Consider the following 9,990-nt stretch of genomic DNA (forward strand, 5'->3'; position numbering starts at 1 on the left):
TGTAAAAAGGAAGGTTCACAATATTACAACAGATTCTCTCATCTCTCAAAAATGGGATCTAGGGCTGGCCCGTTGGCGCAATGGATAGTGCGCCGCTTGGGAAGCGCGGCGGCGCTCCTGTCCGAGGGTTCGGATCCCACGTATAGACCGGTTCCCGCTCACTGGCTGAGCGAGGCATAAATGGATTTAAAAACTGTAAAAAGGAAGGTTCACAATATTACAACAGATTCTCTCATCTCTCAAAAATGGGATCTAAAACTCACCTGTCTCATTTTCTTTTTAATTTCACCCACAAGTATATTTTGCCTCTTCTTTCTCTGTACTACTACCTAAGTAGTATGGCTTCAAAAGTACTCAACATCTCTCCTTGTATTTTATAAACTTTTTCACCCCTGCATTAAATGATGGTATGTAGTTTGGTTTGTTTATAACCTTGTTCTTTGTAAATTGAAGGTCCCCTGTTTATAGCATTCCCTTCTTCAGAAATAATACTCAAACTTTTAAGGACATTAGGATGTGATTGAGTAAGTCAAAACAACAGCATTACTAAGATGAATCATAAAGACAGATCATAATAAGTACCTTACAAGGTTAATTGATGACATAATCAAGATCCAAAAAAAGTTACCCAGTCAATATTCCTCAGAGGATACTAGCAAATAGGATATTTTTTTTTAATGGAATTTCTTACCTTAAGTGTTTGTTCAGTTTTTTCAAAAGTTGTTTGAAAACTAGGTCCATTCTTATCAGCCTGAAAAAGGAAACAAATGTTTGAAAGAAGAAATTAAAACCAAAGTAAATATATCACTTATTTATAATCTCTGGTTAATTTCTTTATATTTAGTTATAAATGTATTTTTAAGTACATTATATATTTAATTGTCATTAGTTTAAGCCTACATCCACATAATTATTATAATTGTGCAAATATGTTCTCCTTTTCAAACACTGGAGGATATTCATTTCTGGGAAACTTCAGTCAGGTGTCAGAATGACGAACTCTGAAGGTTGGAAGGTATAAGATCATGTAGTCCATCCATCACCTAATGCTTCAATCCCTCTGTAAGTCTTCAGCAAGCCTATTTTTTGATATCTCAGGTGAAAGAAACCTCATTTCCTTACAAATTCAATCTTCAGATAAACTGATTTAACAATACTGAACCTATCTCCCATCATAACGACACTCTGGTCCTAGTTCTGTCCTTGGGAACAAAATAGTAAATTCAAGCTCAAAGGATTACCTCCTGTGAGAAGTTTCCTGGCCTGGCTCGTTTCCCTGCCTCTCAGCTTTGTGCTTTTATCAGAGAATCAATCACATTATATTTTAGTTGTTGTTTACATACCTATCTCCCTACCAGTTTAAAATTTTCTTGAGGACAGGGAATGTTTTTCATCTCTGTATCCCAAGTGCCTAACAGTATAGACATTCAGTAACGCACACAGACATTCAATAAATAGCTGTTGAATGACTAAACAAATCAACTAATCTTGAATAAAGCTAAATACCACCAGTTCCTTCAGCATTTCTCCTACAATATATTTTTGAGTTCCTTCCCAATTCTGGCAGTTCTCTTCTGAACCCAATTCAATCTGACTTTATCTTTTTTGATGTAGGATACTCTCAGCCAAATGTCACCTACATATACAACCAGCGTAGGTATGTGAAAATGCCCCAGAAGATGGAAGTAATACCTAATTTATCCCAAGCTTCCATCTCTGGGGACAAGAAGCTTAGTGGCTTTGTAATATCCCTGTACTTAAGTGAAAGAGAAAGAAGATGTACAAATGGAAAAAGAAACAAGAGATATTCCTATAATTAAAAACTGTGGTACACATCCAGAAACTTTAGTAATGTACTGTCACCTTATTCCTTTCAAGAGTATAGTTTAGATTATACAATAAGTATATAATTATTCTATGGTCCTTACCTTAATATATTCCACTTTTAAAAGATCTAATCCAGGTTTGTCAGAAGAGCTAATCAAATGAAGAGGCTTCTTTTTGGATCCTAGATTAAAGAAAAAGTTTTTTTTAAAAAAATTGTTTCAAATAAATTGCTCATTTTTAATTTTGGAACTTTCTATATGTCTTTTTCTTTTTTAAAAAATTTGCTAATTAAGCTTTAAAAGAATATCTGTGCATAAATGCTAAGGTCATCACTGGCAAAGAAATAAACCAATCCAAATCCCTTACATTTGGCATCTAACTTACTTAAAAACATGTGTATTTATTTTCATTTGATTTTGTATCTGTGTTCAAATATAATCAAAACTTCTCTAGAAATTTTTAAGGCCATTACGTGCATTTGTGGGGCAATAGTGAGACTACAGGTGTAAGAATCCAGAAATATAAATTCTATTTCATCTCTATATTCTTACTAAAAACTATTTAAATTCAATTTCCTCAATTACATAACAAGGACATTGTACCAGAAAAATCTCTAATATCCTGTCGGGCTCTAAAATTCTACGAACAAATAATTTACTTATATTAAATAAATTTAAGTAATTTTCCTTTGTTTAACTGAGAAAGGCAACTTACATAGAAGAGAAAAGACTTTTTTTAAGGGAGGAGAATTGTTAAACTTCTTAACTTAAAAACAACAGGTACTACCAGATGTCCTCTACACCCTTATTCAAATATACCAAGCAACTGCCTCTAAAAGCTGTGGAGGGAGAAGTGATTGACCCACCATTTTATCTACCTTTTATTACTTGCAGCTCTATAACTCCTGCTTCTGAGACATTTCAGAATTATCCCTTGACCTCCAAGGTCATAACCTTCCCTAAAGGAAAAAATAGCCTAGAAAATTTATTATTTATATTTTTTCTCCTCAAGACATAATGTAAACTCCATCTAACACTGTGTCTATTGAAAATTACTAAGATAAAAAACACTATTTTTCTTCTAAACTAAGGTTTTAGTTTCAAATATTAAAAAATCACAAAACTTTATTAAAGCATTAAGCATATATTAGTAAATACTAATTACTGTAGATTCATCCATTCCTTCATGCCTCAAATATCTCACACAAGACATACGCTGAAATCAATAAACTATAAGAGCTTTGAAAAGAGTTAACTTTACATCCTACCATTTTTATTTTTATAACCTGGTACTTCTTGTGATAAATGAACACTCCTTAACAAAAAGAAGGTAGCCTTCAATATCATAAGACCAGAGATGAACACTAGGTGTCGCCATTCATGACAGATATGATAATAAGTAAGGCATTTAATCTTTATTTAGCCTTTCTTTGTTTGTAAAATGGGAATAATGCTCCCTATATCAGGGGGATTTACATGGACTCTCTGAGGCAATAGATCATAGTAGTTAAGAATATAGGCCCTAGGGCCAGACCTCAGGGTTTCTTACATCATGGTTCAGCCACTCACTAGCTGTGTGACTATGGGTAAATTATATAACCAATCTATGTCTTACTTACATAGTAAGTTGGAGATAATAAAACTGCCTACTTCAGAGCATTATTATAAGCATCAACTGAGTTATTATTTGTAAAGCACTTAGAACAGTACTAGCTATTTTTTGTTATAAATATTATTACATAAATGAAAGTGTTTCAGAAACTCAAAAGTGCTATTTTTATTACTGGCTATTATTTCTATTTTTTGACTTTTACCTTGAATTTCATGGTAATCCAAGCTGATTTTCTTTAAATAAGATATCACCGTTAAGTCAAATGTTCTCACTGTAGCCTCTGTTCCTAACTGAGTAATATTAAATACTAGAATTGTATCTTCTTCTTTCTGTTGTTTAGTAAATTCCAAAATCACCTAAAAGAATTAGCACAGCCAATGAAAAGTTGATAAGAAGCTTGAATCATACTTAAAATAACAAAAACAAAACCTTTCTCCATATCTATCACCATGAGAATAGTGAAAACTTTGTTCATATCCCTCTACTACCACAAAGTTATTTAACATAATTGAAAATCATCATCTTAAATTCTGTCATTGAGAATATAAGTACCTCTATAAAAATCACGATGAAATTTATCATCCATGATTGACTTATTTTAAATTTAGTAAAACAGGAATGTATGAATTCTTCCTTAATATGATTTTCTTAAACCTGTATCTCAAAACAAAAATCATGTTTGATGTTTTATAAAAGAAGCATTCCTATTAAAGTAAAAGGACAAGAATGTTCATCATCATATTACTATTTAAAATAATTCTGGAAATGACAACGAGTATATTTAGCCAATAAAACATATACACAGCAATTTTTTTAAAATGCAAGTTCTTTGATATGCCCATCAAGAGGTAGAGGTCTTTATCCCCATATTCTGAATTTGGGCAGGCTTCTGAATGCTTCAATCAATAGAGGACAGAAGAAGTAATACTATAATGACTTTTGATGTCAAAAAAGGCCATGCAACTCCCATCTGGGAATGCTCACTCTGGGGTAAGCTAGTTACCATGTAAAAAGCTCAGCTATCCTGAGATTGTCATGCTGGGGAGGCCATGAGTGTTTCAGTCAATAGTCCCAGGTGACCTCCCAATACAAACGCCAGTGTGAACTGCCAGCCCCATGAATGAGCCACCATGGACGTCCAGCTGAGACTTCAGATGACTGCCGCCCAAGTTAACAACTGACTGCAACCAAAAAGACTATACACAAAGTTATCCAGCCAGGCCCTTTCAGATTCTAACCCACAAAATTGTGAGCAAAATAAAATAGCTGTTTTATTTTAAGCTAATAAGTTTTAGGGTAACTTGACAGGCAGCAATAGTAACCAGAACAATATAAATTCTGAACAAAAGGCAAAAATTAATATTATTAGCAGATGATATAATTATATACTTAAGAAAAACCAGGACTGTCAACTGAAAAACAGTAAGATAACAATAAGATAGTACAGGTCCAATAAGGTACTAAGTACAAAATCGATATACAAAAATAAGTTTCATATAAATAAATGATTTAAATGAATGCAATGAAATCATAAATATATAAAATCATGGTTAAATATTTTTGTAACAAAGGAGAACTTTCTAAACATATACTAAAACTAGGACATAATGAAAAAATTTGATAAATCTCACTACAGAAACATTTAAAACCTCACAATGGCAAAAAAAAAAAAAAAAGAGTTATGCTGGGAAAAATATTTCAAACAGCAGTGCTATTTTTTTCTTCAGTGGTTCTGATTGTTTTCCACTTCAGTCCATTTATTCAACATTCAATAAAATATTTATTGAGCATCATCTACCATGTATCAGGCTACGCCAGCAACTAAGGACAGCAGAGTGATCAAAACAAACATGGTCCTTGTTCTCACGAAGCTTACATTCTAGAGAAAATTGGGGAAAGTGAAGGTTGCCATCTCATGTTGGTTGGTCAGGCCTCCCAATAAGATGACATTTGAGCAAATACCTGCAGGAGGTAAAGAATCAAGCCATGCAGGAAAAAAGTGTTCCAGGCAAAGGAAACAGCAAGCACAAAGAATGTGCTTTGATATATAAGGAAGAACAAAAGACAAGTGTAAGCTCTATGAGGCAAGAATTTTGCTCACTGCTGTTTTTCAGTATCTAAAACAATGTCTGGTACATGATGGCATATGTTCAATACTTACTGAAGGAATAAATAAAATACAGCTGGAGCAGAGTGAGCAAGGTGGGAAAGAATTGAAGATGAAGCCAAACAGTTACATGGGGTGACTCGTGTAAGGACTTGCAGGACATGAGAAGTCCTTTACTCTGATTGAGCCAGTGAAGGGTTCTGAGCAGAACAGTACATGGTTACATGGGGTGACTTGTGTAAGGACTTGCAGGACATGAGAAGTCCTTTACTCTGATTGAGCCAGTGAAGGGTTCTGAGCAGAACAGTACATGATCTGATTTTCACTTTAAAAGAATCACTTTGGCTATTATAAGGAGAACAGAATACCTAATGGAAGCAGAGACAGTTAAGAGGCTACTGCAATAATCCAAGCAAAAGATGATGGTGACTTGGACAGTACAGTACCAGTGGAAGGGAACAGCAATCATGTGAATGTACTTTGAAGTTAGAGTCAAGGGACTTACTACTATTTTAGATGAGAGTACGAGAGAAAGAGAAATGTCAAAAAGGGTAAAGGTAGAGAACACATCTTACTTCAAAAAAATACCGGTAATACTTAGGTTTGTACACACAATTAAAATCTGGTATTTCTGACATATTTTAGGACATGCTTTTACTTTGAGATATAAAACATTCAATAAGGAAAATCTCCATGTTAGATTGGAAAATCCCCATTTTAGATATTTTGTGTTTTATTATCAAAGCAATATAAATTATAGAAAATTTAGAATATATGGAAAAGTAAACAGGTAAAAATGAAAAACTGTAATCCCACCACCCAGAGAGGAACACTGTCATTTATCACATAAAATATATGCATAAAATTTTAAAGGTAATTATAATATCATTGGTATTGTAATCTTTTTATTCCTGAATGATAATATATTGTGAACATCTTTCCATGTTTCCTTTTACTACATGACTTTTAAAGGGTAGAAAGAGCATATTGGAAATTTAGGTTGTTTACATTTTTCCAAATTATAAACATGATAATAAACAACATTATTTAGCTCAAAAGTGAAAGTTTAAAAAAATTGAGGTAAATATGTCATAGGAATTTTCTGCAGAAAAGCAAATCCTAAACTAAGATTCAAGAGCTTTTCCCAAATAGATCAGATATACTATGGATCATTCTTAGATGTTTTTAAAAAATTACATTTCATTTTTTTTGAAACTTTGTGTGTGTGTGTGTGTGTGTGTGTGTGCGCGCGCGCGCGCGCACGCGCAAGCAAGCACATTCTTAATATATTTTTAATATACTTTATTTACGGACAAAAAAATACACACCTCTTTCATTTCAAATTTGAGTAAAAGATTAATGAGCTCCTCATTTGGGACCTCTGCAGCTTTTTTTAGTTCTGAACCTCGAATACTATCACCAGTCTGTGCACCCCCCTCTTCAGCATCAAAATACTCGTCATCAGACTCTAAGATAAAAAGACATTCATTTGAACTGAGAATATGTCCATTGAAAATTGCATAACACACTCAAGCTTAAACATCCCCAAAGTAAAATTAATTTATTAGATATAATCTTCATATTCAATGCTTTTTTAAAGTCCCACAAAGTGACTCAGCCTGGGATGTGATCATCATATTTAAAATAAAACAGCACTACTATCTTTTCTTCAGTGGTTCTTCTTTTTTTTTTGGCTTTAGTTCATTCATTCAATATTTAATAAAATACTAACTGGGCATCATCTACCATGAATCAGGCTGTGCCAGCCACAAAGGACACCAGAGTGACCAGAATAGATAAGGTCCTGTCCTCATGAAACTTACATTCTAGTTCAAAATTAAAAGAGACCAGTTAGGCCAAAGCCGGAGAAAAGAATCACAGAGACTGGGACCAAAAAAGTAGCTTACACAAAATCGTAAGTAAGCACTGTCGATCACAAAATTCCACTGTCAATCCCTTCATTTGGGGGCTTAAAAAAGACAAGTGACCAAAACCACACTGTTGGTTAGTAGCACAACTAGAACTAGAATCAGGAAATTACTGTAAAATTTTCAGAGTTCCCTTATTTTCTGAAAGTTGTACCTCTGTATAACAATGTATATGCTTGGTTTAATAGAGAAAGAATATTTTACTTTCTTTACCTGATTCCACTCCATCTAGCAATAGTGAAGTATTAAGCAGACTTTTTGTTCCACCTGAAATAACTGGAATTGAGGACACCTAGCAAAGAATACAAGAAGTTTTCTTAAAAATACTGCTATAGCAGAATTAAATATACTTAAATGAGAGAAAGATTGAAAAGAGGATAGAGATGGAAAGACACATACACGCACAATACACAAAATTTCCAATAAAACATATTATGCAACTGACTAACGGTTATCTGAGATTTATAAATTATTAAGACTACTACTTGCATGTACAAGGACAAAACTATGTACAATTCTAGACGGTAAGTCTATTTATCATTGTGTATTATTTAGCTTCTGTCTATTACAATATTAAAGTACATCTTTGTTATGGGTCCCCAGAAAATAGTATCACCATCAGTTGGCCCTCTCAAATTTCATTTCAAAGTAGACAGAAATCCAGCATTTCCTTTATGCTGTAAAGACCAATGCCAATTAAAGTGACCTAGAACTTGTAAGTCTAAAATATAAGGAAATTTCACACCAATTGTTTCATTTACAATGTTTTAAAAAAATTTTTCTATTTCTAGTTTTATTTAAAACACAGTTAACAGATTCGAAAGACATTGTCCTTTAATTCCTCTATTTTTAGTCCTTTCACATATAAACTTTCCCTAAAACTGACTTTCCACCATTACTCTAAAACAGTAGCGAAAATAAGAAATTCAGCATTTTTATTACAACCATTTACCTGTCTCTCTGGAGACTGTACAGATGATTTCTGTGGCAAAGGTATACTGTTAATCAAACATAGCACATCTTTCATCTTCTGGTCAGAAATTCTCACATGCATCAAAGGAAGTCCTCCTGCTACTTTAAATCTAAAAATACAATTCAGCTGTAAGGTTTTAAGAGCAGCTTCTCTGTATTATATAGGAGGGAAGGTACTGAAGACTACATGGTAGAGTCAAAGTTACTTTGGACATGTTTTAATCTAATTACATTAATGCCTCATTTAGACAACACTGTCAAGGAATGGGAAGTTCTAAGGAAGCCAAGTTTCCAAATAATTTAAATGTATCCTTCTTAAGCTGCCAAACCTTTTAAGCTAAGTAATTTTTATAAAAATCTTTCCAAACGCAATTCTCTACCAAAAAGATTCTACATACTTTATTTCCTGGTATCAAAGATTATTCATTATAAGACAATCTACCCCATCACTCTCTATCCCCTTGCTTTGCTTTATTTCTTTTTATATAAGATAGCACTTGGGGAAAAAAAAGATGAACAATTTTATGCCAATAAACTATAAGATGGACAAATTTCTTGAAACATCAAGTGAGGTTTATCTGGTAAACTGCAAGATTGGTTTAACATCTACATGACAGAGAGTATCTATGAACTATTGATACATAAAACAACATGAGTGAATCTCAAATTAATTATGCTGGATGAAAGAAATCAAACAAAAAAGTTAAAACTCAATGATTCCATTAATGAAAAATTCTAGAAAATTCTAACATTTCCATGTGTCAGAAAGCAGACCAATCTTGTTCAAGGATTGGGAGGAGAGAAGTTGGTAGCAAAGCAAAGGAGGGAATACAAATGGCAGAAGGAAACTTTTGAAGGTGATGGCTGTGTTCATTACCTTGACTGTGATGATGGTTTCAGGGATACATAGATATGCCAAAATTTATCAAATTATACACTCTAAGTAGATACAGCTTATTGAATGTCAATTATATACCTCTGCTATAGCTCAAATGTGTACCCCAAAAGTTCATGTACTGGAAACTTGATGTCCATTTTGTTAAGAGGGTGGGAAATCCTTTTATGGTAATTGAAAGGTGGGGCCTTTAAGAGGTGATTATATTGTAAAGACTATGTCCTTATGAATGGATTAAAAAATTCTAGGAGTAATGGGCAGGGTTCTGATGACTTTAAAAGGAGAGCAAGGGAGGAGGTTAGCTCCCTCTTGCTCGGCCCCTTCTCATCATGTAATATCCTGGTCACCATGGGATCTTGTAGAGAGTTTTCAGCCAAAAGAAGGTCCTCATCATGGCCCTGAGCCATGGAATTTCCAGACCCTAAAACTAAGAAATAAACTTTATTTCTTTATAAGTTACCCAGTTTCAGGCATTCTGTTATAAGCAACAAACATGGACTAATACAATCTCAATAAAGCTGTTTTTTAAAAGTCAGCATTAGTGCGCCGCTTGGGAAGCGCGGCGGCGCTCCCGCCGAGGGTTCAGATCCCACATACAGACCGGCCGCTCACTGGCTGAGCGAGGGGCGGGAGCAACACCGAGGGTTGCG

At 33.8% G+C, this 9,990-nt stretch overlaps 1 protein-coding gene across 1 annotated transcript in view; it reads right to left on the bottom strand.

The window, feature by feature from the left end:
• The window catches only part of LOC103605231 (vacuolar protein sorting-associated protein 13C-like), a gene marked incomplete at its 3' end in the record, with an annotated part of 138,950 nt that overhangs the window by 25,798 nt on the left and 103,162 nt on the right, over positions 1-9,990 (bottom strand). Inside the window, exons 23-28 of the mRNA XM_008589816.1 lie at positions 8,426-8,555; positions 7,687-7,765; positions 6,874-7,013; positions 3,641-3,794; positions 1,929-2,008; positions 692-751 (exon numbers count right to left, since the gene is read on the bottom strand). Coding sequence (XP_008588038.1) covers positions 692-751; positions 1,929-2,008; positions 3,641-3,794; positions 6,874-7,013; positions 7,687-7,765; positions 8,426-8,555 — 643 coding nt within the window. The remainder of the gene's footprint in view (positions 1-691; positions 752-1,928; positions 2,009-3,640; positions 3,795-6,873; positions 7,014-7,686; positions 7,766-8,425; positions 8,556-9,990) is intronic.

The sequence above is a fragment of the Galeopterus variegatus genome, unplaced genomic scaffold (genome assembly GCF_000696425.1).
Source record: "Galeopterus variegatus unplaced genomic scaffold, G_variegatus-3.0.2 Scaffold5666, whole genome shotgun sequence".
NCBI classification, from domain to species: Eukaryota; Metazoa; Chordata; class Mammalia; order Dermoptera; family Cynocephalidae; genus Galeopterus; species Galeopterus variegatus.